We start from the raw sequence: 27,579 nt of genomic DNA, 5'->3' as shown, positions 1-27,579 counted from the left end.
TCATGCCTTCACTTCTGCAGTTGTCTAATGCCAACAAGAAGCGCCTGCCCATGCAACTCTTTGATCTCACCAAGCCTGGCCTGAGGCTTTGGTCCTGTTCTGCCGCCACCCAGGGGCGGGGATGCCATCTCTTACTGCAGAGCTCAGAATGGTGGGCGGTGGGGGTGTGCACTCCCCTCCACCCCGGCAGCTGGATTAGAGTCTCCGTTTCTTCACCTGTTAGCTGTTCCGCTTGGGTTAGTCATAGGGTTTCTGGTTCTGTTTCTTCTTCTACAAGATGGGGGTTGCAAAAGGCCAGTGGTACCCCACCTCCTGTGCAGGGTATCTGTGGGCCAGAAAGCTCAACGCAAATGCAAGAGATCATTAGAAATTCTGGAGGAGAAGAAGCTGTGGAAGGGAGGGACTTGTCCACTTTCTGTGGTTCTAAACCCTCTTGGCACTTTAATTGCCCAGCAGATGGACCTTCCTCCAGAGGAGGCCTGACAAGCTTGGCCCACGTGTTTTTCTGAGGATTCCAGCCCTAACTGGGGTTCTTTCTTTAAAAAAAAAAAAAAAAATATATATATATATATATATATATATATATATATATATTTATTTATTTATTATTATTTTTTTTGGCTGTGTTGTGTCTTCATCGTTGCATGCGGGCTTTCTCTAGTTGCCGTGAGTGGGGGCTACTCTTTGTTGCGGCACGTGGGCTTCTCATTGCGGTGGCTTCCCTTGTTGTGGAGCGCAGGCTCTAGGCGCACGGGCTTCAGCAGTTGTGGCGCACAGGCTTAATTGCTCCACTGCATGTGGGATCTTCTTGGACCCGGTCCCCTGCATTGGCAGGTGGATTCTTAACCACTATGCCACCAGGGAAGCCCCTGGGGTTCTTTCTGATCTTAGATGGTGCCTTGGTGATTTTACTTACTTCGTTTTCCTCAGAAGAGGAACTTGGCTGATCCTATGTTCCAATGGCACAAATCTGATCATGATGCTTCTCCACTTAAAATCCTTAATTTGCTCCCAGTTTCCCATATGGATAAAGTCCAGACTCCTTAGCAAGGCACGTAAGGCCTCTTGATCTGCGCTGCCTGTACTTCCAGCCCATCTCCCTAGATTCTCTGCAATGTGCATGTTGTCCCTCAGTGGACTTGAGAACACCTGTCTCTCCCTCAACAACAAAAAATAATAGTGCAGCTACTCACCTTATATATGCAAATCATTTTGTGTATAGTAGGTAGCTCTTAACCTCAGTGAGGCCTTATTTTGTTCATTTTACAAATAAGGAAACTGAGATTCAGGGGTTAACAATGTACCCAAGATCAATCCTCACACGACAATTATGACTTGAACCCATATTTCTTGCTTCAAAGCCTGGGGTCATCCTCCTCTGCCTGGCTGTTCTCCCTCTTCTTTCAAAGTGCAGTTTGAGATTTGTTTTCTGGAAACCTCTCTGATCCCCTCAGTTCCTCTCAGTTCTCTGTAGCCAGTAAGGATGGGGCACCTCTGGGTTACACTAGCAAAGGCCGACACTTGTCTCATCAAATACTAACTGCAGATTTAGTCCCCGTCTCCCTCCCAAGACTGCAACTACTGGAGGGCAGGAATCGCAAGTCCGGCACCATGCCAGACACATAACTGGAGTTCAGTGTCAAACAATGCTTTGGAATAGCTGACACAGTCAAAGAGCCAGAAGGGAACTTTCCTGGGATATAAATTTAGGAATACTCTATGCTCATTTCACGTTAGGGAGCCCTTCCCAATCTTTCCTTGTTAATCCTCAAACTCATTCCTTGGGAAACAAAAGGAATGTTTGGAGCCCTCCATCTTTCCAAGTCTGACATTCTGAACCCTTACACAGTACAGAGCAGCTGATTTTCTTCCCTTTCCTATGTGCTATTCCATTTGAGACAATGCAGTACTGTGGTCACAGGTTTTAGAATCAGATTTGGTTCAGTCACTTACTAGCTTGTGACCTTGGACAAGTTATATAACCTCTTGGAGGCTTAGCTGTTTCATGTGCAAAATACAAGGATACTGCCTTCTCCACAGAGTTGATCTGAGGATTGAAGCGGGTGCTTTGCCAACTTGTGAGATGGCATTGTCATTGCTTTTATTTTACAGATTGGGAAATGAAGACAAAGAGAAGGGAGGGACCTTCCCAGAGAGGGACAAGGACGAGAAGGCCTATGGCAGGGAGGGGATTGAGGACCGGAGCCAGGCCATTGGACCCCAGATCCTGAGCGGCCTCTGCAGCACCATGAGCCACAGCCATGAGGTATGCCGCTGACACCCCCTATTTCCCTCACTCCTCTGTGAGCCACACCCAAAGTCTTCCCAGCATGGACCTCCAAGAGGTGAGTCCTCAGCAGATACCAGCTTGAGCCTTGAGTGGCTCTCAAAGGTTGCAGCAGTCAGTCCCCCATTCTCATCATGGGAAGAACCTTTAGGGCTGGCTACAGCCCTAAGGTACCCCAACTATTTAAAATGCCTCAGTCCCATCCACATGTCTGGTGCCATTTTGTGTGCTTGGAAAGCCTCCTACACACAAGGCTAGGCTTCCTGTTAGAATGGGTGGAGGGACCCCATTTGTAAATGCCTTTCTTGGGGAGGGGTTGGGGAGGGTGGGAGCAGGCAGTGCAGAGACAGAAGTGGAATGGAGGGCTGGGCTTTGCGATGCTTCCCCTAACCTGCTCCCCCAGCCTCTCTTTCTAACAGTCACTTCAGGGGGCTCAACGGAAATGGGCTGGGGGTGGGGGTCTGGAAGCAGTAGGGAAGGCCTCGCTGAAGTCTGCTCCGCAGGGGGTACCCGTGGCCACAGGATGCCAAGGTGGGAGGGAAAGGCTAGGCCAGCAGGTGGCAGTGTCCTTCCAGTGCCCAAGTACAGAAAAAGATCAGGTACGAGAGAAAGGGAGGCAAAACGACTGTCCCGTAAAGACCCTGGTTCCACTTGTCTGTGAAGGTTCAGTGGAGGTGTTACCTCCTCCAGGAGGCTCCCCGTGACCCCTCAGACGGGTGTTCCTGCTTCAGGAGAAATAATCATACCAGCGCATGATGAGTGTTCTCTGACTCCCCCACCGCCCCTCCAGGGCACATATTGTTTTCAGCTTTGTAGCCCCCGTGTTAGCACAGCTTTAAAAAATAACTTGGAATCAGAAAGCGGTGCTATACCAGCTAAAAAGAGGCACGTCCTTCACGTTTTTACATAAGTGAGCAATTCCCTTTCTACTGTGGGCAAGACAGAAATGAGCTCGAGCTGAATGAACTGAGGCCAGTCACAAGGAGTAACCCAACGAAGTCAGTTAATGAGTGCAGCCTTTTCCCAACACGCCTGTGGGGCATCCCCGCTCAGGAGACGGAAAGTGTGCTGTTTCCTGGGGGTGAGGTGACTGGTCAGGGCAAGGTGGTTTGAAGGTGGAACCTCCTCAGAAGGAACAGCCAAGAACAAGTGGTCCCTTGGGGCCCCATTTAGCCTGAGAATGTCAGAAGGACTGTTTCATGCGGTCCCCTCTGCATATCAAGACACCGTCCACCCAACCCCTGCATCAGGGTGCCAGAGAAGGTAGGAATATAGATTTTAATCATTGTGCTGCTGCTGTTAACCAGAGTGCAATTAATCCATCCTTGGTGGATTTTGATGCCACAGTGTAAATAAGAAGGTTTCACACAGAAACACTCTGGGGCTGTCGGTGACAAAGGGGAGGGGTGCCTCTGGTGCCTCTGGTGGGGAGGGGTGACCGAAGGAGAGATGAAGTGAGGAGAAAAGTGGGGAGCAGACCCTGGGCTGGGAGTCTGCTACATTCCCATCATTACATTCCCAACAGAACCCCGAGAGGCATGGGTCCTTCCTGGCCAGGGCTTCTGACCTGGACCAGTGCACGCGAACCCGACTTCCCTTCCAAATCAGCCGCCTCCAGCCTCAGGGCCAATTCTTGCTGAGTAGAGGAGGTCCAGGGCAGGCCCACAGTTGGCCACCAAAGAGGGAAGGGATGTAGCCCAATGGAGAGAGGAGAGGTTGGGACCCTTGCAACCCTTCTCCATCTTCCATCCCAAGAGACCTTCAGGCTAGCGCAGATCCAGGAAAAGGACAGCTACAGGTCGCTATCCTCTGGGGTCAGAACTGCCCTGCCTACCCCCTATCCCGGAGATGGGGGAGGTAAACCCACAGGAAGGGAGGCAGCATATACTCCTGCTACCTACCTTTCTCTGCCTGAGCAGTAAGTGAGGACTCACTCTCCCCAGAAGTCACCTGACCTCCAACAGGGGAAGGGCGATGGCAGAGTCGTCGAGACTTCTTACAGTTTTCTCGGATTGGTAGGGTTTGGAGGGGGAGAGGTCACTTAGAGCCCTAGGGCCTAACCCCACTGGCTGCTGACAGGAGCTGGCATCCGGGGAAGCAGCCCAAACTACTTTGATGAGATCATTCCTCTTGTCCGGAGTGGGGCGATCCGGCCCAGGACACGGTGGCTGGGCCCAGAGCCAGCTAGGAGTCAGAGACACACAGGGCTTCCACCGCATCGCTCAGACCCTGGTTGACGCCCCCCACGGCCAGGAGGCAGTTCTTGACAACGATGCTGGAGCAAGCACAGCGGGGCGTGGGCATGGCGGGGAGGACCTCCCACTTGTTCTTCCCTGGGTGGAACGCCTCTGCCGTCTCCAGGACAGTGGGCTGGTTCCCTGAAAGCGCCAAGGGAACCGGACCTTACAAAGGAGTCCAGTCACCAGTCTGCCCCGGGGAAGTGCCCCCATCTTGTTCCCCCGCTCTGGAACCACAAGCAGAAGCCAATCAACCTCAACTTCCTTGGCTACAGAATTGCTCCTTCCCCACCCTTTTGTCAAACAGCTGCTTTGTCCTCTCTGCCTTCTCTGTCTTTTCATCTCAAGAGTAACTTTCTTTCCCCACCGCCTGCTTTTACCAGAAGTTTCTAGACACTACTGCCTCTCTTCTGCCCTTTACTAAGAAAGCTGCTCACATGGTCTAGCTTACATCAAGCTGCTTTCCTGTCTGGGTAAATAGGGTGTCTGTCCACACTGAGTCAACTCGGGGTTCCTGGAAGCTCCGCTGCCCGTCTGTCTCTTCCCTGTTGATGTTGGGGTCCCACCTTCAAAATACCCTAATCTCTGGGAGGTCTTATACAGCAAATCCTGAATTCATTAGAATAACTGATTTGATCAGACTGCTTTTCTTCTCCATGACAGAGCTGGGTATCCAGGGAGAAGAGAAGGAGGACCAAGGCCACTCCCTGCCACACTTTCACCTCCAGTCATTCCTGGACAGGGCCCCAGGGACCTGTGCTTGGCAAGCCTGTGTCACGTGGTTATCAGTATGTCCCTTATGCTCTCTGGGCCTCAGTTTCTCCTGTGTAAGAGGACAGATAGACCACAACTAAAGCCCATCCATGGAGACATGACATCTAGGCTGGGAGGAGGGGAGTGCTTTGAAATTCTTTGGAATAAAGGAGTAGGCAGGCGGTATGCAAGGAGGCAGCACCCTCTCCTGCTCATGCAGAGTGCCTAGAATCCACCAAGCACCAGACCACAGTGCCAGCTCGGAAGCTCTATCCTTACCAAGTCCTCCAGCCACTATGACCCGTCCACTCAGAGAGCCGGCCACAAAGTCTGCCCGCCGCTTCTTAAGGAAGAATGAGCGCTCCATCTTCAGCCATCCCCCTACAGGCCATGGGTGATGGCAGGAGATACACAGAGAGAATTAGATGCTGACCACCCGCCCCTCCAAATACACACGAGTCCCAAACTGCTCTCACCCTAGGCAGCATCTCCACTCCATCTACCCTGTGTGCTCAGTGCATATACAATGTCTCCTGTTGTTTGAAATGACACTCTACCCTCTCCCACGCTTGCTGCAATCCAAGGAACCATAATCTCTTATGACAAATCACCTTGTTCTACCTCTGCTCTCATGGGCTTTAAGCTGGAAAGGAGGCTGACTAGAGGAAGAGAGCGTCAGAGTCAGGATCCTTCTGTTTTCCCACGAGTAAAAAAAAGGGAAAAAGCCCTTCCTCACCTGGCCCTGGCTGGATGTTGTAAGAATGGACAATAGGTGGAAAAGGCTTTGATAAAAACAACTAACCAATCAAAGGGAACCCTGTACAGATGAAAGAACTTGATCTCAAGAGTAGCCCTGAATGGAGAAGGGTGTTCAGACTCTGAAAGGCTCACCCAGCTGGGTAAGTGAGCCTGGGTGGATGGATGGGATGGGGGTAAGGTGGGGGATTCAGCCAGAAGGGAGGTGCGCAGCCGGGGACTGGTGCCCAGCTTACCCTGTTCCATGTCGAACACGTCCATCGTCCGGAGGAACTTGGGCTGCTGGTAGAGCCGACCCTGCCGCAGGCCACCCAGGCTGTACAAGCGGTCGTCTAGGGTCACAAAGCTGGAGAAGGCCCGCTTGCAGGGAATGTTGGGGAACTTGGTCCAGGAGCGAGTCTCGATGTCAAAGACCTCGAAGGCATTGACCGCGTACTTGGACTGTCGTCCCCCTGGAGGCCAGAGTAGGGCGAAGGTTGGGCAGAAGAGTAAGTCTCTGAGGACTGGGGCTGGGTTTCCCCTTCTGACTGTTATCAGATAATATAGGAAGCTCCCTGAGGGGTGGGGCAGCACGATTAACCCCCAGCGCCCAGGAGATGCTCCGCACACAGGCACTGCTTCCAACAGGAACTGACCCGGGGGAGGGAAGAAGGGCCAGACATGGGCCAGACAACCTGTCCTTACCCAGCACATAGATCTTGGAACCTCGGAAGAATGAGGTGGCAGCATATCTTGGGGTGGGCATGGGTGCTAGAGACACCCACATGTCCTTGAGCATGTCATAGTGTTGGAGGTGGTTGTGTGGACGGAGGTCCAGGCCCATCCCGCCTGCCGCGTACACTCGGTAATCTAAGGAGAAAGGCCATACGACAGACACTATGAGACAGGCCCATCGTACTCAGCTCCTACCATGGCCAGGCTCTGTTAACCCCTGGAACACAAGCGCTGAAGCCCGGCCAGGTACCAACCACCACTCTGCCCGAGAATGGGTTGGTGGCACCATTAAAAGTTCCTGCCACAGTCAAGCCTGGGTCTTGAAGCCGTGTCAGGCCTACATGCCTTAGCCTTCCTTGGTGGCTGGCCCTTGGTTAAACCCAAAATCCTAAGGCTTGCACAGAGGTAGACTGCAGTGCAGTCTAGGCCTGGACAACACTTTGCAGGTCTTATCCCCACCATTTGCCTCCTTCCTGGGAAGTCAGAGGGATGCCAAAGAGGAGGGGTATTCCTCTGATACCCTCCAATAGTGGCCTCTTCCCCAGGCACTCCCAGAACTCTCTAGACCTAGCAGGAGCCTTTGGAAACAAGGTCAGCCCTGCTGTCATTGGCCTTGTGGGACACTGGCCTGCTGCCATCTCTTTCTTTGTCCGGATAGGGGAAGGCTATCCTCCTTCATGCACAGGAAAGCTCTGGGCTCCAGGAGGCACCCTGCACTGAATGGGCTAGTGGTGAATCAGGGAGAGGCTTTGGAGGAGAGAAAACTGGCCCCTATAAGAAGCCCTGCCCAGAGAAGTGAGTTCCCCCCACTCTCTACTGCTCTTGGCTGCAGGTGACACAGTGCAGCAGAGAGGATGGGCAACGCCTCCATGTTTCCCTGGACCTCACCCCAGTACCTCATTCAGCCTGTTAAGGACACAGCCCTACCCTCAGGGCCCTCTTTTTCCCAGGGACTCACCCCTGCCTGGGATTCTGTCTCCTAGTAGCCAGTCCTCACCGCTTCTGGCTCTATGAGACTTTCATTCTTCAAGGGGATTGCAGGGATGAGTACTACTTCTTTCTACTTTCCAATCTTACTAAAGAGAGGGAAAAAAAATCCCAACCCTAGCCTGTGGCTGGGAGATGGGGCCTGCTAATGAGAAATTTACCTTACACAAACTCCGCCTCTTCTATTCCTGTTTTCACCCACACACCTCCAGCTGGGAACCCTCACATCCAGTCCACACTACCATTCCTGCACCCAATTCTTACTCATCCTTTCAGAGTCACCTGGTGTCCCTGGACTGCAAGGCTGGGCTGAGAGTGGCGGCTCCGGAACTCCTGTGGCACCTGCATCATCCTACTTGCCACACGCTACTGAAATAACCTTTGTATGTTTCTTTCCATAGATTGTTAGGTTCTTGAGATTTGTTACTCTGTGGCCCCAGCATCTGCTAGAAAGTGTGGCACACAGGCATGTAAATTCTTAGTAAACTAACTGTTGAACCCATTCAATGCCATAGTTAAGAGCACAGACTCGACCATCACCTGCTGGCTGCGTAACCTTGGGCAAGTTACTTAACCTCTCTGGGCCTCACATTGCTTCTCTCTAAATTGAAGATAATAATAGCACTTACCTCATCAGACAGGTTGTGAGGGTCAAAGGGGTTAATACCTATAAGGCACCTATGGTAAGGACTCAATAAATGTTGGTTCTTAATTTTTCAGACCCACTTATTGAGATCTGCGGATAAAGGACTACCCTTTCCCTCTCTATTTCCCCATGGGCCTCCATGCCTCCCATCTTTCTTACTGGGAGTTCAGGAGGCCCCATTGGCTACTCTGCCCTCAGGGATTTTGAGTTAGAGTTTCTCTCTCTGACCTTCATTGGTAAGACCCGGGCTCCTAAAGGCAGGGATCAGATCTTCTGCCTCTTTCCTTCCTCCCTAGGACCTAGAACTGTGCCAGGAACAGAGCAGGTGCTCAAGAAATACTGGTTTCTGATCTACAGTTGACCTGACAGGCAGCTGAAATGGTTTTGCAAGAGAAGGAGGGAAGGTTGCATCCCACTAAGCCTGTCTGATCTGAACTTGGGGTCTCCTAACTCCTGCTGGGCCATTTTCCATAAAACCCTGTGTGTTTTAACAAAAGAGCTTTCAGAGCCCCCTCTGTGCTCTGGGCTGTACCAGGCCTGAAAAGAAAGAAATGATGGGCTTGGAAAAAGCGAAATGAGAATCAAAGCTATGTGACCGGCACATGCATGCCCTGAGAACCTAGTGAACCTGGGCAAGATGCCGCAGAAGCACGACCCTCAGGAACATTATAGTGTCCACTCATCGGTGTCTCTGAGATTAGGAGGCAGATGGTGGTGAGAAGGCCCTGGAATCAGGTCCCAAAGCCCTCCCAGTGGGGCCTGGTGATGGTACGAGGATGGCATGAACATCCCCAGGGCCCCAAATATGTGTCTGGAGGTGGTGGAACTTGCAAGGAAGATTTCAGGGGACTTGGTGCTGTGGGTGGAAGGCCCAATCATTCTGCTGAATGAAGGGATGTACAGGGACATTGCACTAACCCTCTTTGGCTCTCCCCTCTGGCCCGGCCTGCCCAGCTTGCTGGGAGGAACCTGGTGGGGTGGAGTGGAGCTCTGGCATCACATGGATTTACTAGACACTTCACTTGCTGAGTCTCAATTTTCCCATCTGTAAAATAAGGCCAGCGGTCTCTAGTTTTAGTGTCCATTATAAAGATCAACTGGGGATCAGGAATGTGACAGCGGCCTCCCACTCAGTGTTGGCTTCCATCCCTTTCCCCGTGGCCCCCCACTCCCTTCTCTCTGCCCGCCCTCAGCCCTGGCCCCACTCGCCTTTGGCCGTGACAGAAATGCCCATGGCGGCCTCGCGCAGCATGCTCCTCTTCTTCCACTTGCCCTCATCGATGTTGTACATCTCCACGACCTTCAGAGGCAGCTGACTGGTGCCCACGCCCCCGATCACCATGATCCGCTTCCCCAGGGCGGTGACAGCCACCCCGGCCCGGGCTGTGGGCAGGGGGCGCAGGTCGGTCCACTGGTCGGCCTCGGGGGAGTAGACCTCAAAGCAGTCCACGGGGACTCCGTTGTCGTCACATCCCCCGATGGCATAGACCTGCCCCCCGGTTTCCAGCAGGGAGCAGTAGACCCGGCGGCTGGGCAGTGGCGCCAGGCGCTTCCACTGGAAGTCCTTGACGTTGGGCACCTCCATGGCCGCCCTGGGGGCCCCGCCCGCCGCGCCCCCGCGGAGCGCCGTGGGAGGTGCGAGCCCGGGGGTCCGCCGGCTACTCCGCGCCCCCTCTCGCCGCCTCCATCTCGCTCGGGTTCGCCGGCTCCCGCCCGACCCCCGGCAAGGGCCCCGACGCCGGCCAGCGCTTCACCGTCCCTCAAGACTCAGCGGCCCGGAGGCGTCCGAGCCCGGCCCTGCGGGAGGAATGGGGCGAATCAAGGGCAGCCGGGCCCGGCGCCCTGGCCTCCTGGCGTGGGCGGGCGAGCGGGCTCCCAGCCCCCCGCCAACTTTCAAGGGAAGACGCGGCGGCGACGGCGCCACCCCGCGGCGGCATCAAACCAGCACCGCTTTGTCCCCCGCCGCTCCCAGCCAGCTGGTCGGAAACCCGCGGAACGCGTGGGGGACCGGGGGCGTTCCGGGGTTCAGGGTGCCAGGCTGCCTCCCGGCTAAGCAAGGAGTTAACACCTTTCGGTGCCGCCGCCTGCCTCCCCCGGCTCTCCCTCCCCGCCAACTCCCGTCCCTGCCCCCGCGCCACTTACACAGTGCGGCGGCGAGGCGCAGACAGCGCATTACCCGAGAGCGGCGTGGGGGCAGGGGAGGGGGCGCTCTGTCCTTCCCCGGTCCGCACAGCGCTGTCACACACGCAGAAGAGGAGAATAAATGAGCAGCAGGAAGGAGAAGCGGAGCCGCCGCCAGAGGGTGGCGGGGGTGGGGGGAAAGGCCGGCGAGCCGGCTCTGTGCACATCCCCACCATCAGCCGCCACACCTGTGCAGGAACCCGCGTGCGCCCCGCGGCGAACCGAGCCCTGACCTCTTTACAGAAGCCCTGGCTGAGCCCGGTCTGCGGGGGAGGGAAAGGGCCCGGCGGGAGACGCTCACCTTGCCCACTGTTCAGGGAAAGCGGGGCACTAGAGCCAAGTACCCAGATGATGGGGACTAGACTTCCTCCAGTGTGGGGGTGGGCGGTTTGTGAGTGTTTGTTTTGGATGAGGAGGCGGAGAGTCCAATTACCCAGTTTATCTACAGTACACAGACCCAGTTCGTGACAGGCTGGCTCAATACTCGGCTTTGCTTTGGGGGAGGTATTATCAAATGGTTTAACCTAATAGAAACAAGTTATGTGGGTGTGACACACGCAGACCTGACACGGGTGCATCCAATGTACACACCGACCTGCGCACATATGCATAATTTACACACCGCCTCACCCTCCACCCGGAAATAGTCATATCCACGGAGAAACTGACAGAAAATGCACAGTTATGCAGACACACAGCCAGAGACAAAAGTGGAAAGGCAAACACGTGAGCGGTCCCTCCCACATTACACCTTAGGAAGGGAAAGCCTGGTTATCAAATCTTGGCCCTCAGCACCAACCCACAGGTCTTGCCAAATAATTCTTTCAAGCCATTCTGTAATGGCCTTATCAGGACAGTAGTCCCCAGTAACAAAAGTGCCCATGACACCAGTGAGCCACCTGGTGTGATGAACTGCAGGCTTGTGGGGTCCTCCCACATGGTTCCCTTGAATAGAGCCAAGTGTTGAAACGCTCAGGCTTGGGAGTCTGACAGACATGGGTTTGAATTCTGGCTCTGAAGTTATTTAACTACTCCGAGGCTCAGTTTCCTTATTTTATTTAGATTAAACTTTGTATTTTGAGATAATTTGTGGATTCACATGCAGTTGTAAGAAATAACACCTTTTACCCAATTTCTCTCAATGGTAACATCTTGCAAAACATATAGTACAATAATATCATAGTCAGGATATGGAAATTGATCAGTCAAGATTTAGAATATTTCCATCACCACAAGAACCCTTCACGTTGCCTTTTTTTTTTAAATTGAAGTATAGTTGATTTACTACACTGTGTTAGTTTCAGGTGTACATGTTGCCTTTTTATACCCATACCTTCTTCCCTCTCAGGCCTCTCTGTCCAACTCCTGGCAACCACTAATCTGTTCTCCATTTCCATAATTTTGTCATTTCAAGAATGTTATATAAATAGAAACTTACAGTATGTAACCTTTGGGTATTGGTTTTTTTTGCTCCCAGCATAATTCTGTGGAGATTCATCCAAGTTGCTGCATGTATCATTAGTTCATTCCTTTTTATTTCTGAGTAGCATTCCATGGTATAGATATATCCTGTAGATTTTTCTGAAGATTAAATGAGATGATATTTTTGGGACTTCCCTGGTGGTACAGCAGTTAAGAATCTGCCTGCCAATGCAGGGGACACCGGTTCGAGCCCTAGTCCGGGAAGATCCCACATGCTGCGGAGCAACTAAGCCCGTGAGCCGCAACTACTGAAGCCCGCACGCCTAGAGCCCGTGCTCCGCAACAAGAGAAGCCACCGAAATGAGAAGCCCACACACCACAAAGAAGAGTAGCCCCCGCTTGCCGCCACTAGATAAAGCCCTCGTGCAGCAACAAAGACCCAACCCAGCCAAAAATAAATAAATAAATAAATTTATTTTTTTAAAAATGAGATGATATTTGTAAAGTGTTCAGTTCAGCTTCTGACACACAGCAAGGGGCTGGTAAATCACTATGAATACCATTACTACTACAACTACTGTGAACAAAACCAAGAAAAAGGAAAACTGTGAACAAGCACAAACATTTTGCCCCGCGCTTAGAAATGACTTCCTGTGAGAAACAAGTCACAGTACCTCTTAACAGCTCATAGGCCCACCTTAACATCATGGGTTCTTGGCTTAGAAATTCCACTGCTTTTTAGTTGGAATTCTCTGTACTTACATAGTAAGTACCTCTAAGAACCTTCACAGAGAACAGCTGTGTTGGGGCTCAGAGCAGGCCACCCTAAAGTATACCACAATGGCATATTGATTATTTTAAGTTAAAGTTACTTAAGAAACAGCCGTTGGGAAAAAACATTTGATATTAAAAAAACACTGTACCCCTTCTTTCCCCCGCAAGTGGGAAATAAATCTCCCATGTAAAAGTATCCTCCCCATATCAGGAGAGAGAAAGCATCCTTACTTATCACCAGAGTTAGGGAATTCAAGGCTAAGAAACCTGTATAAACAGATTTTGTTACCTCATTAGTCTGTACCCCAAGCGCAGGCCCCTTTGGTAAGTCTTCACAAATAATTGTTTGTCTAAAAATGATATATAAACAGACTGCTTTGGCACTTCCGGGGTCCCATTTCTATGGGACCTCTGTGCATGTGAATTAAATTGTTTTTTTTTTCCCCTCCTGATAATCTTGTCAATTTAATGATTAGACCAGCCAAAAGAACTCAAGAGGAGTAAGGGGGGAAATCTCCCCCTCCCTGAAATTTGTGTTCTGTTTATTCAATAAGAACACAAATTCCAAAAAATGTGATCTGAATTAATGAAGTTTCTCGCAGGAAACATCAAACATTTCTCTTCTTCCTGGAGATCACAATCTGCCCAGAGGAATAGGGAACAAACCCTCAGCCATCAGTTTACACTGTCTTCACAAAATCACGACAGGGTGATCAGGAGGATTGAAAGCCATATGTATTCCTCAGAGGGGCTTGTTGAGGGTCCACCTTCAGCCTCTCTTGCCTACGGAGCTTTCTCCCAAAGCAGTGAGGCAAGGCTTCTTGTGCCTCCACCCACCCCAGCTGGGACAGCTCAGTGAGCAGGTATATAAAGTTCATACTACTTTATGTTTGCATAACTCGAGCTAAACTAAGCCCTCGCACATCCACTTTCTCGTAATCTTAAAAACCCTAGGAAAGGTTGTCAGGCAGGTATTAGCACCCTTATTTTACAGATGAGGACTCTGAGACTTAGTGAAATGAAGTAACTGACTTATGACCATGTGAGCCGTTTAGGGTGGGTCTAGTTTGTGAATTCCAAATCCAGTGCTCTTTCGTTTTTTCATAATTAAATCACAAATGAAAGAATTGTGCATTATTAAGGACATCAAACTTTACTACTCTCACCTGGCTTTCTGTCCAATTACAGTGAAGGAAGGAGCCCAGACCTCAAAGGTTTCAGTGACTGTCCTCTCCGCATTGCCACACTGTCTGTGCCAGGCAGCATAGCTGGGAAAGGACTAGAATCCAGGCCCAGAATAGGCCCCATTCTAACCTAATGTTCATGTCCTGCAAGCAACCCCCTCTGTGAGGACAATGGGACTCAGACCCTTGGAAAAGTACTAAGAACAGGATGCCTTCCAGGCCACGGCCTAATTCCTTGTTTTGGAAGTCCTGGCTTTTCTCCATCTCCCCACTCATTCCCCCATAGCTCTTCCTCCCAGCCAGGTGACATCCTTTAGTCTTTACACTGAATGCACATTGAGGAAGCTTGTAACCTAGCAACCACCACTTAAGATTCCCTGAGTCACCTGCGGTTTCCATGCCTGGGCTGAGTGCACCAAGCTGGGGACTTGTGGAGTGCCAAGCAGAGGTGGGGAGTCCAGTGACCCCTTTTAATTCTTCACCAGCTCGTTCCAGTGGGTAATCACTTTCCCTGTCAGGAAGTTCTTCCTCATGTCAAGCCCAAATCCTTCTGCTTTAAGACCTTGTGTCGCATCAGGTCTGGGTTTCTCTTCTCTCTTAGAAAGTGTTTGAGTTTTTGCCTTGGTTACAAGATGGTACTGGGAAGGTAGGAAAGTGGGGAGAGGAAAGTTCATGAAAGCCTCTAAAGATGAAGCCTTTGGTACTTTGGAGTCTTAATTATTGTGATATTAATGCATCAGTCAAATTGGTTGAAGGGGTGCTCAGCCCCAGAAATACTTAGTATTTTTTTTTTAAGTCTCAATTTGGGTTTATTAAGGCCTAATTTACATACATGAAAATGCACAGTCTGACTCAGCATTGATTGAGTTTATTAGCTATTCAGGGGCCGGCCTTCGCTGAACTCTGTGGTAGGTTTTAGGGAAGCTGAGGGTGTGGTGAGGTGACAGTCTCTTCCCAGTAAACTAGGCAGATTCCCAGTGTGGCAGACTATGGATGGAGTGTCTGTGTGTAGGGCCTCAAGGGACTGGTGGGATTCCAATTGTAGAGCACACTGGAGTGGGGGTGGGGAAAGAGGGGTTGTTTAGCTATTAAATTCTACAGTGGCTCCTTTCTCCCTCCTCAGAAATACAGTTTACCCTCCTGTCAGTCGATACCGTGGAACGTCCTCTGTGGGTACCACCCTGGGGGAGGGGCACACCTGGAGCCCCCTGAGGCTGGGTCACCTCCCGTGTGTAGTTCTCTCTCTCTCTTCAGTGCCCCACAGACACAGGACAGTGGCAAGGTGTGTGGACTCTGGAATCAGACAGACGCTTGAATCCTGGCTCAGCCGTCCCCTGGCTGTGTGACCATGAGTAAATCACTTACGTCCTGAATCTCAGTTCCTCATCTGTGAAAAAGGGAAGAAGAAAATCTACTTTCTCGCGTTATGGGGGGAAGGAGATGCCAGGCATGGCTTCTGGGCAGGCAGTAGATCCTCTATAAAGAGTAGAGCTTTCCTCCCTTTGTGACGGCAGGTTTCCATACCTCTGACTTTCTTTGTACTCCAGGCAGTGTGTCCAATAACACGTGCCAATCTCAGGAGGTAGGCACTTTACCAGGGCCCACACCCTCCTGTATCCAACCATTTCTGGGCCTATGTCTTGAACAGGATATTTCCTCCTAGCTAACTGGAATTCCTTCCACTGCAGCCTAAACAGCATTGTGATCTGGAGAACAGCTGGTGCCCCTCCTTTAGATAATCACATTCTTATTCCTCACCAGAAGCTTGGGCTTCTGGTATTCAGGGGCTGGGGAGGGAAGGTGACTCATCCAATTAGGACTGAGGCTGCCAGCAGACCAAGGGAAGGGTAGATTCCTCCCCCAACATGGAAAAGCCTCATTAGAGCCCCCCCTGCCCAGTCCTGACATCAGCCCAGAGGAAGGATTTAGGGCTCAAGAGGACTTGATTGGAGCTGGTGCAACACAGGTGCCAGCAGTCACAACCATAATCTGCATCTGTTCATATGGCACTGCCACCCTTAGGGTGTCAGTCTGAGGTCCCACAGGATGGCCTCAGACAGCAGGGCTTCCCCTCCTGACCATGCAGCCTTGATTAGAGAGTTGAATTAGCCACTCTCCTTCCAGTACCCACCTTGCTCCCTCCACCTACTCCAGAGTATAGCACAGGGCACATAGCACAGAGCACACAGCATAGAGCCTGGAGCCTAGAGGGACTTACTGGGTATCAGTTTTAAATGCATCTGTCCACCTGCGAGCAACTTCTGCCCATTTAGGTAAAATTGGGACATTTTACCTAAGTGTAAAATGGATCACAGGTAAGGGATTGGCAAGGCGGGGTGGGGGGTGGTCATCTTGATTTTCAGACGCACAAAGTGCACGATTTGGAAGAAAGAATTGGGAAGCGCATACTCTTCTGTTTAATGCATAAGATGACAATGACAGCAGGAAGAGAAACCTTCTCTGAAAGACCCTGGCGGCTTCTCTGTTTATTGAGGAAATTGTAAGAGGAAATGGGGCTTATAATAAAGCCTGAGCATCTGGGTTATAAAAAAGGAAGAATTTCCTGCCAGGGAGCATCAGAAAATCAAAACACCAGCAGGAGGTGAGGTGAGAGACCATGGTGTTACCTCCCCTGGGAGGTACTGGAAACAGGAAAGACACAGGACTGCAAGTCAGGAAACCTTTGTTCCAGCCCATTGTCTTGTCATAACCGGGCTGTGCACCTCTGGGCGAATCATATCCATTCTGGCGTCTGTAAAATTAGAAAGAAGAGGAAGAAGACGGCAGCCGGAGGTCTTTCCCAGCTGGAGTGTTCTTCCACAGAGGGCGTGCAGGGTGGCAAGCCCTAGAGAAAGAATCGTTTAACCATAGTGGCAAAGCAGCAGTTTCCAGAATGGACATCCTCACATTCTTCCGAGCGGTGCAAACACACAGAGGTCTGGCCTCACCGGCTCTTGTAGGCACTGACCACTACCCAAGGTTCTGTCACCGGAAGGAACTTTACTGGGGGCCTTCCCCTGGCGCTGTTGTTGCCACCACCTGCATTTTCCCCCAGCTCAGCAGGGGACACAGGGACCTGTGATAGCTGCAGCTATGGCTGATGGGCTGCCTTCTTGTAGACCTTGGGCACCCACCTGGAAACCTAATTATGCTTCCTGCTGGGCCCTGACATTTCCGGGGTGCCTGTTGCCCTCCCACAAGCTGCAAGAACAGGAGGCAGAGGACTCAGGGCTCAAGTCATCCCAGTTCTGACCCTTCCTCTAAAAGCAAAAATGGGCCTGTTTGTCCCAGGTCACCAGGCCAGGGCCTGGCTGGGCACTGGGGGTGGTGCTTATCCTCTACCCCTTCTAATGTAGAGGATAGCAGAGCCTTGACGGGGGTCTGGGTGGCTCTGCAGAGGAGCAAGAGGCTGTAGGCTAGGGAAGGCCGCAGCAGGGCTCTCAAACCCAGCTCTTTAAATGCCCATTAGTAAGTTAATACCACCATCTCCAGAGCCAACATCACCCTCCATTCTTCTTAATTAAAAAGAGCTCCATGTCCTGGCAGAGCTGAGAGAGGGCTCTGAATGATTTACACACCAGCCCCGCTGCTCCAGCTGGGAAATCGGCAAGGAAGATTGATTGGCAGATGGGCCAGCCTGCGTGTCATGGATGGTGCCTGCGTGTGTGCACTTAGGGGACAAGGTCGGGGGGCCTGGTTCCCCTGCTGACAGGCTCTGAGTGAGCAGGGTGGTGGACACACAGCCCAGTTCACAGAGCTCTGAGGCCAGGAATAAGGCCTTCCTCAAACAAAAGCCTCACCCGCTCACCTCCTGCAAGGGCCCCCACTTCCCAGCAAAGCTGTCTCATCCGGAGGACAAAAGCTCAGGCTGCAAGGCTGCTGTCTCATCTTCGTCCTGGCGTACTCCCTGGAGAGTCCCCTGGTTTGCAGGTGGGTATTGCTCACCTGGTAAATCACACTTACTGGTTTTCTTTTGATCATCACTGCTTACATTAGGAGGAGGGCTTCTCATGGCCTGACTCTCCTTCCCTGCCTCCCTGTTAGCAGCAGATTTTGGCTGAACCTGATGTGCCATGGGATCCAAGGCTCCAGGCCCTTTTACGGGGCTGGGAGGAGGAGGAGGGGGACCCGCAAGTTGGACTGGTGTGAGATGACACTCAGTCTGGGGCCTCTAGAGAGCCAGGAACTGAGAGCAGTTACCCTCAGAGGTCCCAGCCTTCTTTGCCTCTCTCTTCCTGCCAGGCCTCGGGCAGCTTCTAACAGAGCAGCCTCATTCTCCAGCCTGTGGCTCTGCTCACCTCCACCTCCGGGAGCCCACGATCCTCCATGGGTGCCAGAGAAGCAGGTCTGGCTCATCCTCCAGCTGGAAAGAGGTGTCTGTCCACCCTGGTTGGGACCTTTATAGACATACAGGGTGGTTTTCCCTCTGGCACTGTCCCTCTCACCTCTCCCCCTTGTTCTCTGGTGCGTCACATCTCACGCGCGCGCGCACACACACACACACACACACACACACACACACACAGAAACACACACATGCCCTCCTCCCCAGAGGTTCTGGAGAAGGGACCAGGCAGAGGCACATTAAAGAGGAAGGGGTGGGGACTGCGGAGCTGGCATCATCCATTCCCCTGCTTTAACTCTTCCTCCCATGGGAGACCGGCAGTCTGCCTCAGCAGCAAAGTTGCCCTCTGGTGTAGTGACCTGTGTTCTCTCTGTGCTAGAGACAGAGAAAAGGGGGAGAGGCATGACAGGTTGGCTGCAAGTGGGCTTTGTGTGTGTGTGTGTGTGTTTAACAATAGATGTAAGAGAGCCCAGGAAAGGGGAGAAACAGGCCGAGCCTTGGGTGAATCAGAGGTCCGGCCTGTCCTCAGCAGGTGTGCCCCTGGAAGGTCTGAGGAGCCCAAGGAGCTTGCACTGCTTTCCCAGTTGAGGATACAGCCCTTGAGCACCCATCGCTAGCCTCTCACCAGGAGATGGCTGCCTGCTCAGCGCCCACGAGCCCTCAGTCCTTCCTGGACATCACCAGGCAAGAAGTAGAATGACACCTCTATTCATGCCTTGACCCAATGGCTGCCACCCCAGCAGAGACCATCACCAGGGATCCTGTGCATCTTTTAGTCCATGGAAGTCCCGACCCAGAGGGCTATTTTCTTCCTTGGGTGACATCCCTCCCCTGTGGCCCCAGCCTCAGGAGTTATGTTCTGAGAGGTTCCTTGGTGCAGAGTCTCCCAAATCTTAGGTGAAGGCCTCTTGTAATACTTTAGGGCAGGGGTGAGCAAACATGACTCGTGAACCAAATCCAGCCCTCCACCTGTTTTTGTATGGCATGTGATCTAAGAACGGTTTTTACATATTTAAATCGTTGGGAAAAAATCCAAAGAAAAATATTTTGTGATATGTGAAAATTATGTGAAATTCACATTTCATCATCTATAAATAAGGTTATATTGGAACACAGCCATGCTCATTCACTCATTCGTTTATGTGTTGTCTGTGGCTGCTTTCCCACTACAATGGTGGAGTGGAATAGTTGCAATAGAGAGCGTGTGGACCGAAAAGTGTGAAATATTTCCTACCTGGCCCTTTACAGAAAACGTTTGTGCCCCGCCCCCCGACTTACGCTACTTTAAAGGGAAATAGAGGTATACCACCTTTTTCTTGACAGCCTGCTTCTCGCTTACCTTGACGTGTTAAGTTTGCATAACAATATCTTATGACAATGGAAGGAAACTAACATTTGCTGGGCATCTACTGTATACCTGGCACATTTTCTCTGTTTATCACATAATCTTTACAGCAATCTTGAGAGGAACGGCTGCTTACATTATGAAGGCATGGAGGCTCAGAGGAATTCGGAAACTTGCCCAAGCTCTTACGGCTAATTGGAAGAGGATTCTGGATTCAAACCCAGTTCTGTCTGAAAATATCTTCTTCCAAAGCCAATATCTTCTCCAGGCCACCATGATGCTAAGATGACTTGCAGCAGCCCAGTGAGGACCCGCCCAAATGGCTGCTGATTTGGGCATCCCCACAAACAGTAGACTTGAGACTCAGGCTCCAGGGACCCAAACCCCACCTCAGCCTCCCTTAGCCTCCGGGCCTGGTCTATGGGTGTGGGCAGTGTGGGCTGCAGGCAGCAGGTCAACAACACAACGGTGACAGCTCCACGTCAGCACCACCTCTCTCCTGCTTCCTCATCTCTTGCTATCTACTTTCATCACTTATTAGCTTTTCTTCGGGAAGATTCAATTTGCATTTAAATAGAAAACCTCCGGAATGGCTCAGATATAACAGTTAAGGTGCTAATTACAAATTCATTCCTTTTTAAATATTAAAGCATTTCAGTTTATCTCAGGGGTGACGGAAGGCAGCAAGAATGCATGGTATTTGTAAGTAATGAACATTGAGCTGTTTATTGCAAAGCCCTTACAACTCCCCACCAGCAGAGGGCAGAGAGGAGGCGTTCTCAACACACGACCACGGAGGGGTGTGTGTCTTAGGAGCCTAAAATCAATGAAAAAGAAACATCCAGCGGCTTCCCTTGTGGCGCAGTGGTGAAAAATCTGCCTGCCAATGCAGAAGAGATGCAGGTTCGAGCTCTAGTCTGTAGAGGTCTCACATGCTGTGGAGCAATTAAGCCCGCCCGTGCGCCACAACTACTGAGCCTGTGCTCTAGAGCCTGTGTAACACAACTACTGAAACCTGTGTGCCTAGAGCCTGTGCTCTGCAACAAGAGAAGCCACTGCAATGAGAAGCCTGCGCACCGCAGTGAAGAGTAGGCCCTGCTCACCGCAACTAGAGAAAGCCCCTGTGCAGCAACGAAGACCCAACGCAGCCAAAGTAAATAAGACAAATTAATTTGTTTAGAAAAAGAACACTGATTTTAAAATAAATAAAATAAATGTCCAATAGCAATAATCCTTGAAAGAAACTAGAATATGGCCAGCAGGATGGAAGCTGCTAGTATGGGGCAGAGAGACGTCCTCAGGTTGCCAGTTCCCTGAATTGCTTATAAGGGTCTCAGGGCAGGGTCTGTGCCTCTCTTATACACCACTCTCTCCCATCACCAAGCCTAAAGCCTGGCATGCAGTGGAGACTCCAGGAATACTTGTTGAATTAATGAATGAATAAGTTAACCAATCAGTCAGTTATGGGAGAGATCATTCAACTACTGTTATGAGTCAGGTGTTATGCTAGATGATTTTCACGTCTCCTTGTTAAATAATTTATTCTTCTGCATTTCCCCCAGAGCTGTGCAGATGATACACTAATTCTTCTTTATCTTGAAGATAAAGAATAGTACTTTGCATTTTATGTATTGATTTATACTTTCACATTCATATGCCATGGTTAATAATTATAACAAAATTGAGAGGTGTACCAAGTTTTATTATTCCCATTTCACAGGTGAGAAAACAAACCCAGAGGAGGAGAAGACATGAGCCTCAGAGCACCCAGTTCAACTGGAAGCTCAGCCAGGACAGGAACCTTGGTCTTGGGGTTCCCAGCCTGGATCTCTTTCAAGTGTCACACTCTCCCTCCTCCCAGGGCTGGGCTAGTTACTCCGGTACTCACAGTGTCATACCCCAAACTTGGCCCTTGTCCTCAAGATGCTGGGGCCCAAAGTCCAGCTCAGCCTCTCTGCCAGGCTCGGTGCCTGTTCTCCAGCCAAACTGCTCTAGAGCTGACACCCAATAGAACTTTCATTTCTTAGTGCCACAGCATGGCTTGGTGCTCTCTGCTACATTTATGCATCCCTGCTTGTTGAAATCCTATTCCCTCTTCAGTGCTCAAACACAATGCCACCTCCTCCGGGAGCCTTGCATGATCCTGACAGGCAAGAGCAATCTTCTCATGTTTCCTAGAACTTTATCTGTAACTGTGTGAGCACTTACAACTGCCTTCCATGATAATAACCACCACTGATATTCAGAGCACTATTCCAAATTCTTTACATATTTTATATAATTTAAATTTCATGAGTTTAATAATAATAGTTAACAAATATATGGTGATTATTAATGTCATGAACGGATCTAAGTTTTTTATATATATGTGTGTATAATTTAGCCTATAAGGTAGGCACTATTATCCCCATTTTGCAGATGAGGAAACTGAGACTTAGGTTAAGTGACCCGCTCAAGGTCACAGAGCCAGAATAGGGTGTGAAACCAAGATTGTCTGACCCCAGAGTCCACATACCATTTGTGTAGAGGTTCTATTTGTCTTACCAGGTGGTAAGCATTTTGAAGGTGGGAACTGCTGTTGTGTGTCATTCTTGCAATTCCTTTGAAGCCAAGCACAGCGATTTGTACATAGTTCATATTCAATAAGTTGAGCTTAATTCAGACCAGAACTACAACTTCTGGATGTTGGCTGCATGTTGGTCAGTCTGTGCCCAAGACAGTGATCTTGGAAGTTAATTAGGTTAGAACCAGCTGGGAAGGAAACTTTAACTGCAAAGCCAGAGTGGCCGAGCTGAAGAAGAAAGGCACTTAGAGACCCTCACCCTTCCCAATCGCATGCCAGTCTGTCTCTAACACTGCTACCTGTCTCCCCAGCAGCAGGCACTGGGAATGCCAAGGTGACACTCTGCATACATGGATTGAAATAAAACTTACCCAACCAGGGGAAAAGACATCAGGTGATCATCTGCCAAAGACAAAGGAGGAGAGGGGGCTGGAGGGGACCCGGTAGGGGTCGGCTCGAGGCTCCTCCTAGGAGCAGGCTGGGGGCAGGGACTACAGTGTCTCCAGGATCCCACTGATGCACTGGGATGCAGCCAGGCCCTACGCAGGGGACCCCATCCTGAATGCACGGAAGCTCGGGAGTCTCTGAGCTCAGGAGGCGTGATCCCCCCACCAAGAGGAACTCAGCCTGCTTGCAGAGCCCTGGCGGCTTTGCCTGCCTCTCTCTCTACTGAGCCTCAGCTGTGAGGGCCTGCTCTGTAGGGAGAGAGGGTGAGGGGGTGGACATGTTCACACACACAGACAATAACTGCCATGGAAACTAACCAACAAAAAGATTTAGGGAGCCGGACTCCTCTGCCAGATGGGAGAGAAAGGAGGGAAGAGAGAAAGGGGCCGTCCTTAGCCTCACTGCCAGGGCTTTTATGCAAAGAGCAAATGTCTACCTCAGCCCATTGCCGGTTTCCCTGTTCTGGGGTGCTGGGGCTGTGAGTAAAAGGCAGAGGCATGGGTTGACCTTTTGTATTAGAGTCCCAAATAGCCACCCCACATCTTTGTCCTTCAGTGCATAGAGTGGGCATCAGCGTTCAGAGAGGGAGAGCAGCTCCCTCAGTACTGCTAGCAAAGCTAGACACGTTCTACCAGTTCACGCCCAACATTTTAGGGCAATTTGGATCACTTTGCTTGAGGAGTTGGCTCACAGAAATATCTTAGATGAAAAGTGCAGGGTTTCAAGGGGTAACCAAACAAGGCTGTATTTTAAGACCCATCTCCTCTGTCCATGAGGTTAGAACAGACTGTCCAGAACTTAAAGAAAGCCAGTGGGGGGAAAGGCAGAGATGTGGTACGTATGGCTTCTCCATTCTATGACTCTGAGTTCTGTTTTGGGGGGATTGTCTCTCTGGAGTAAAAGAAAATCTAACTAGGGGAACATTTTTTAATTCTCTCTGAGGTAAGAACGACAACTGAGCACCAGAAATCCCACTCCAAATATTCAACTGTGAGACTTTGGACAAGTTTCTTCATCTGTAAAATGGGACTAATGGGATTGTGAAGAGGATTAAGTGAGGTAATATGTGTGTAAAGTACCTAGAACAGTGCCCAGCCCTTGGTGTTTACCATTCTTATTGCTACTGTTATTAATCTTTCTGGTCCTCTGTTTCTGCAGCTATAAAAGTGAGCCAATAACACCAATCTATCTCATGGGGATTAAATGTGAGGGCTATAAGATTATACTTTATGGAGTGGTGGTTATCAGGGTATATGCATTTGTCAAAACTCATCAAACTGTGGATTTTATTGTATGTAAACGACCCTCTGATTTTTTTTTTTTTTTTTTTTGCGGTACGCGGGCCTCTCACTGCTGGGGCCTCTCCCGTTGCGGAGCACAGGCTCCGGACGCGCAGGCTCAGCGGCCATGGCTCACGGGCCCAGCTGCTCAGTGGCATGTGGGATCTTCCCGGACCGGGGCACGAACCCGTGGCCCCAGCATCAGCAGGCGGACTCTCAACCACCGCGCCACCAGGGAAGCCCGACACTCTGATTTTTATATGTTTATATAAACAAGTATATCAGTAATAAGTGTCTAGAACATAGGAGATATTCTTATTCTCTGACCTCTCCCCACAAAGACAGGAAAGAAAGAGTGAATGCTAGAAGTAAAAGAGGGGGATTGCACAGGGAGGAGGTGTTCGTACACAGGCCACATTGATTTTGCAGGTAGTGGGCCACCTATGAAGACTCAGCTATTCTGGATATTTCCTGAGGCTTGGACGTCAATCTCTCGGTTACAGTGGCAACACCTGGGTAACCGAGTTTCCTTTATTAACCCAGCCTCTAATTTCATAACCTGGTGTAAGAAAGTGAACTGCACTCCAGTTTGCTTTATACATCTGCTCCAGGGGCCATCACAGCACCATTGCCTCTGTCCTTTGTCTCCCAAACTCCCTCCTGAGCTGCATCTGAGCCCCTGAGCAGAGTGGCATGGTGACTATTGGCTGCAGGCTGTCACACCTAATGAAGCATTGGCCCGAGGAGACAGCTGTCCATTAGAGCAGCCCAAGAATGAACTGTCTGCCACATTAGAAGCGCCTGAGAGGGATTGCTGCAGCCCAATTAAAGAGGAATTGTGTGTGTATATGCATGTGTGAGCACACGGGCACATGTGTAAAGGGACTGGAGGGGGTGGAAAGTAGAATATAATTAAGAATCAAGTAAAACTGATCCCTGGGGACGGATGATAGACTGCGAGCAAACAGCTGCCTGAACGATAACTGCTCGGGTGGTGCTGGAGATGGAAGCCGTGCTGCCAAACGGCCCCAGACTAAAGGGGAGCTTCCTTGTTTGTTTGTCCTATGGAGTGATGCCTATAAATAAATACATTCCATAATCTGAGAATAATTTTAAACTCAATCTGTGGCTATCCATTCTGAGCAAATGTTTGGGGATACTGGCTCTTCCTTCTCTGTATTGTTTGGGGATACAAGACTGAGAGAGAGACAAATGCAAAGGTGATGATACGGTGAAGATGTTTCAAATGTGAAATCCTTTCAGGATTACTTCCCTCATCTCTCCAAAGCTGCTCACATCTAGGGACAGGGAAGAGAAGGGGATGAGTTGGGATTGTGACAACTAAGATGGCCATTAAGAAGATCATAGCCCTAAATTGCAGTTCTGAATGTGAAATCCTAGTGACGAGAGGGTCTAATGTTCAGCCCGGAACATTTCCAATGATGAAAATGAGCAACGGCTCTTTTGGCAGTGGTCTGATGTTAGGTGATGAACTAAAGAAAGCGTGTTCTGGGCTTCCCTGGTGGCGCAGTGGTTGAGAGTCCGCCTGCCGATGCAGGGGACACGGGTTCCTGCCCCGGTCCGGGAAGATCCCACATGCCGCGGAGCGCCTGGGCCCGTGAGCCATGGCCGCTGGGCCTGCGCGTCCGGAGCCTGTGCTCCCAACGGGAGAGGCCACAGCAGTGAGAGGCCCGCGTACAGCAAAAAAAAAAAAAAAAAAGAAAGTGTGTTCCAGTTGAAATTAGCGGGCTGGGGTCCAGGTTAAAGAGCAAACGAAGGAAGGTAGTCCAGAACCAGCCGGGGTTCTGGGATACAGATAAGTCACAAAGCTGGGTTTATCTGCAGGTGTCAGGATTGATCAGCCCAAGGTCTATTTCCAAGGCTCTTCTCAACCTAGCCACCCTCCTCTTCCCAAAAAAGGAGGCCCAAACTGGAATATAAAAAGGTGCTGGATCTGAAATCCTGCCTGATTTAAGCTGTGCTCACAAAGGAGGCCAGAGAGGACAGGGAGGGGTGGAAATCAAGTAAGTAAATGTCAGCTCTGCAGTTGGGAAGAAGCCATTAGCCAGGCAGAGCCTCCAATAAGAAGCCATTGAATCAGAGCAGTAAAATAGGGGGCCTGACATCAGAGGGCACTGCAGGGAGGGACAGTCTAAGTGGCAGGAAGGAGCCCCAGGCGGCTGTCGATAGAGGATTACTTAAGATTTGCAAATGGCAGGAGCAGATGCCTTCCAAATGACAGGCCGCCAATCCAGACACCCTTCACAAAATACCCACACGATTCCTTTGTCCTTCCCCAAATCCTGTCTCAGGGAGCCCAGCCATCTCATGGGCTCTTTTGGAAAATATTTCTCCCTTCTGCCTGAACCCAGAGACAAAATGAGCAGCTCTCAGCCACTCTGGGATTAGTCAGAACAGACAAAGAAGGGGAGCAAATCCCTTGGCAAATAGTGCCCCAGGGATTTCATTTTTCCTCTTTTCAGTGCAAACCTACTCAGACAGATGCTGGAATACATCTGTCTGCCTGTGTACGCAAGAAAAGAGAACTTTGTTCACATGGAGACGTTTTCCTTTAATGCTGTAATTATTTTATTTTGTAACCAGTGGTTTGCCAATTCTGTCTTTTTTTTTTCTTTTTCATAAACTCTCATTTCCTTGTCCAGAGAAGAAAAAAATTAACATTTCTCCCCTTTATCCTAAATTGGAAGATTTCAGTAAAGTCTCTTAAAAGCCCCATATGCCAGTGATGCCCAGATTCCAGGATTTAAAAGGGGAAATCTACTCTGAAAATGAAAGTAGCTCTGATTTAGGACAATCGAGTCTCATTATTTTCATTTAACAAATAGCTATGGGGCACCTTTGAGTGTAAAGCATGAGGAGGCATACCAGGTCTGGTGTGTGGGCTCAGGAAGCTTCCAGGCTCTGGGGGAATAAGGCACAGGACATACATGTCCAGAGTAGAAGGAAGCATGTAAGTGACACATGATCTATGTGCTCTTTGCACTTTGGGAGTGGAGAGGAAGAAGAAAGCATAACTCTCTAAGGGTGCCAGAGAGGACTTCTGGAGAGAGGAGGTGTTTGAGCCAGTCCTTCAAATGGGTGGCAGATTTTGGCAAAGCAGAGTGGAGGGCATTCAAGCAGAGACAAAGTAGATCCACGTTTGCAGCCTGGGGTGTGGTTGATAAACCACACATCGGGGGTGGACAGATAAGATACAGAACGCTCAGTTAAATTTGAATATTTAGGATTACTTATTCTAGAAAATTTCGGTCATTTATCTGAAATTCTGATTTAACTGGGTATCCTGTATTTTTATTTGCTCAATCTGGTAACCCTATGACAGGAGCAAATGACCACTCTCATATGTTAAGTCCCTGAAATATTCCAGATGCTTAAATGTATTATTTGTAACCCACTGCAGCTACCTCTGTAAAGTGAGTATCAGCACTCCCATTTCAAAGGGGAGAAAACTAAGGCTTCTAGGGTTTAAGCAACTTGTGGCTCTAGTCAAGCAGTTAACACGTGGCAGTGACAGGATTTCACTCTAGGTCTGACTAGCTCCAAAGATGCCTTGGAGTACTGAAAAGTCAGGTGAAGGGAAGACTGATAGAGCCAGAGACAGACCTTGCTTGAATGCCAGGCTAAGGAGCTATGCTTC

General features: G+C 50.3%; 1 protein-coding gene across 5 annotated transcripts; it reads right to left on the bottom strand.

Moving 5' to 3' along the window:
• Positions 1-3,581: 3,581 nt before the first annotated feature.
• On the bottom strand, positions 3,582-22,622 carry KLHDC8A (kelch domain containing 8A). Of its 5 annotated transcripts, none has more exons than XM_067033309.1 (7): positions 10,863-10,921; positions 10,523-10,615; positions 9,590-10,177; positions 6,718-6,882; positions 6,270-6,485; positions 5,557-5,658; positions 3,582-4,665 (listed from the first exon to the last, which is right to left on the bottom strand). In XM_067033309.1, exons 3-7 carry the CDS (start codon positions 9,963-9,965, stop codon positions 4,472-4,474), a joined length of 1,053 nt encoding a protein of 350 aa, XP_066889410.1. In that variant the 5' UTR covers positions 9,966-10,177; positions 10,523-10,615; positions 10,863-10,921; the 3' UTR covers positions 3,582-4,471. The 5 variants fall into 5 exon arrangements, with proteins under 5 accessions (XP_066889410.1, XP_066889414.1, XP_066889415.1 ...); XM_067033313.1 differs by having other exon boundaries at positions 9,590-9,763; positions 10,863-10,915; XM_067033314.1 differs by lacking the exons at positions 10,523-10,615; positions 10,863-10,921 and adding an exon at positions 22,566-22,622 and having other exon boundaries at positions 9,590-9,763.
• Between the last annotated feature and the right edge of the window lie 4,957 nt (positions 22,623-27,579).

The sequence above is a fragment of the Kogia breviceps genome, chromosome 1 (assembly GCF_026419965.1).
Source record: "Kogia breviceps isolate mKogBre1 chromosome 1, mKogBre1 haplotype 1, whole genome shotgun sequence".
NCBI lineage: Eukaryota > Metazoa > Chordata > Mammalia > Artiodactyla > Physeteridae > Kogia > Kogia breviceps.
This window is presented reverse-complemented; position numbering and strand designations above follow the sequence as displayed.

Excerpts from the sequence above, each read along its gene's own strand:
- KLHDC8A (XM_067033309.1), bottom strand. The coding sequence starts at position 9,965 with ATGGAGGTGCCCAACGTCAAGGACTTCCAGTGGAAGCGCCTGGCGCCA. Across the intron at positions 6,883-9,589 it reads CATTTCTGTCACGGCCAAAG|ATTACCGAGTGTACGCGGCA; the intron begins GCGAGTGGGGCC and ends CTTTCTCCTTAG. Across the intron at positions 6,486-6,717 it reads TTCCAAGATCTATGTGCTGG|GGGGACGACAGTCCAAGTAC; the intron begins GTAAGGACAGGT and ends TCTGGCCTCCAG.